Consider the following 2,762-nt stretch of genomic DNA (forward strand, 5'->3'; position numbering starts at 1 on the left):
GAAGTGCAGGACCCGGCACTTGGCCTTGTTGAACCTCATACAATTGGCCTGGGCCCATCGATCCAGCCTGTCCATTAATGATTTTGGAAGGGGCTAGTGCAGGCACCAACTGTAAAAGTCTCACAGAAACCATGGGGAGTCCGAATTTCCACTCCCTTCCTTTTGAGTCTGTCCATGTTCGTCCCTTCAACACATAAGTCCCAAAATGTTTGCAGGCAAAATACCCAGTATCATCATGACCTCAATAGGGTATGTGCCTCCTGGTAACCAGCACTTGACTTGAGCTGTGGGCTGCAGCTTAGTTTCTGAAAACATCCATGACCCAAATTTAGTTTTTATCAGTAACTATACCATTGCGGTTAGCAACATCCGCCTGAAGTGCTGACATCTGAGCGCCTGTATCTACTAGGAATGTAACCGGGGTCTTAAAGGGACCAAGGGGAAAAGTAATTAACAAGTCCCCCTAACTATTTTCCGTGAGTCTTCTTAAATGCACCCACTGGCCGTCCCCCGGCTCATTTACTGGGGATGGCGCGTCCAGTTTCCTGCCCCCAGATCAATCAAATTCTTTTTGGGGTGGTAGGGGCTTTAGAGGCAATCATCATCCTATCATTGAATTGGGGTTCCGCCCTCATACTCTCTCAAGTGGGCTGTTCAAATTTGAGGGGTACCTTCCTTTTGTCTTTCCATGCCCAAATGAGCTTTTCTAAGGCCATAGTAGGCACACCGTCCGTGAAATCCCGGGGAATCCCCTTTTCGATTCCCTCAGCCCACAATACATTTCTCTTTGCCCTCAAAGTTTGTGCAGGGGGGAGGGAGGTCAATTTTCCTGCTGTTCTGCTCTTTGCACTGCAGTTTTCAATTTTGTAGCTCCCCCCGTGATCCCCATCCTCCTACTGTAATTTATCAACTCTTGGGCTACTTCTCCCCTAGTCATGGGCCCTCGTCCTCATGCCCGTCTCCCTCCTCGTGGGGCTAATGCGTCCCACAAACGGTCTTGTAGTTGTACTGCATATAGTTTCAAAGAATCAGGCAAACCCCGGATCAGGGGAGTCATTCTATCGGGGTTAGCGATTAATAACATTGGGGAAGGCTGTTGAGGGACTAAACCCCTATCACGCATTAATTGAAGAAAAGCAGCCTTCTGCAAATTCTCGATCAAATGGTTTATGGTTGGGGTTTCGATGCATACTGGATTTGCCATCACAGAAACATGGTGGGGCCCTGCCCAATAAGCAGTTCGTTGAGTTAACGACCACGGCTCTCTTGGGTCATCAGTAGTTAGGAAAACCCCCGGCCCCCAGTACCCCTGGGCCTCCTCTTCCGACAGCAGAACTCGATCACCACCGGTCAGTGATACTCTCCATACATATTCTGTCTCAGTTTCTTGAGCTAACCTGGTATATTTTTCCTGGATTTTCGACATTTCGGCCGCCGAGTACGGCACCGTCCAGATAGTAATTTGCGGGGCTCCCGCACCTTGGCCATTATCGGCGGTCTCTGTCTTAATCACTGGCCTCATCACCACTTCCTCATTCTCGGGGTAAAACATTTCTCGGTCAATTTCTAGCTCCTTCGTTGAGTACAAGGGTCTTAGGCCCTGATTTTTGGCCAACTGTGCCAAGCTCATAAATACCGGCACACTATCCAGAACAGAATTAAGATCTGTCCGATCCAGAGATTCTTGCCCCCCTTCCTCTAATTCGGACCGTAAAATTCTTTCTCGGTACAACGCATCTGACAGAGCCGTGTGGAGTCGCTGAGTGGTATTACGTTCGGCGGTTAGTTGGCTCTGCAGTGTTTTTATTTGTTCCTGCAAAGATTTAACCATTTCATCATTAGTTTGTTTAACCAGGTGCCTCTCCTTCTGGCCTGCCACTAGTGCTGCTCCCAACACAGCACACACCGTGGCTTTCCCTTTTCCTGGTCGCGCCTTTTGTTCCTTCATAAGGGTTGTAATTTTATCTGCTACAGCTTTCGGGTCGTGCCAACTAATATGGGCCCATGCCATCCCTGGTGGGGAAGGGCACGCCCTATATTCCTTCAACTTTTCAATAACAGGGGAGCAGTCAAGCACCGGCATTTCCCGGGCAGCCATGGCTTGCCACTGCTCAAACCTCTCCCAGCTTATCGCTGAGAGGTCACTTCCCGGCTCTCCCCGCCCGCACTCACCGGGTGAAGAGTCAGTATCCCTTAGGACCTTCCAACACTGAGGGGATCCTGTCCGTGACAACAATTTGTAAGTCACATCCCACCTCCGAGAAGGGGACAGTGACTAACATTCGCAAATCCCCTCGGTGTGGATTAAAGTGACATAACACTCAAGGTCCGTACATAAACATCAACTTTAATGGAACAAACATTCTGTAAACCTTGACTCTCTCATAATTGTATCCACCTAAGTTATGCGCTTAGGCTTTATGAGAAGCTGAGGTAGGCCTTGGGTTACTTAGCAGCTTTAAGAGAAAAGGAGGGGGGGAGGGGGGAGGGAGAGAGAGAGAGAGAGGGAGAGAGAGAGGGAGATCACCAGTCCTGGATCCAGCGCTAGATCTGGCAAGGGGGGTCTTCGGTGTAGAGAGCGCCCCAGAGGCTTGCACGTGCCCCTAGTTATTGGCCCCAGTCCCTGGACTTCTGGAACCTTCTCTCGCCCCAGTTCCAGGAGTGGCTGAGACACCAGTCAGTCAAGGGAACTGACACCAGGCCCCTCCCCGTGACTGCCTTTGCTACTTCTGGAGCCTCCTCTCAGGGCATTGCCTGGGCTC

General features: G+C 50.4%; 1 protein-coding gene across 1 annotated transcript; it reads right to left on the reverse strand.

The window, feature by feature from the left end:
• Positions 1-949: 949 nt before the first annotated feature.
• On the reverse strand, positions 950-2,083 carry LOC103897968. The gene has a single exon (XM_009278147.1). It carries the CDS (start codon positions 2,081-2,083, stop codon positions 950-952), a length of 1,134 nt encoding a protein of 377 aa, XP_009276422.1.
• Between the last annotated feature and the right edge of the window lie 679 nt (positions 2,084-2,762).

The sequence above is a fragment of the Aptenodytes forsteri genome, unplaced genomic scaffold (assembly GCF_000699145.1).
Source record: "Aptenodytes forsteri isolate BGI_AS27 unplaced genomic scaffold, ASM69914v1 Scaffold98, whole genome shotgun sequence".
In the NCBI taxonomy this organism is placed as follows: Eukaryota; Metazoa; Chordata; class Aves; order Sphenisciformes; family Spheniscidae; genus Aptenodytes; species Aptenodytes forsteri.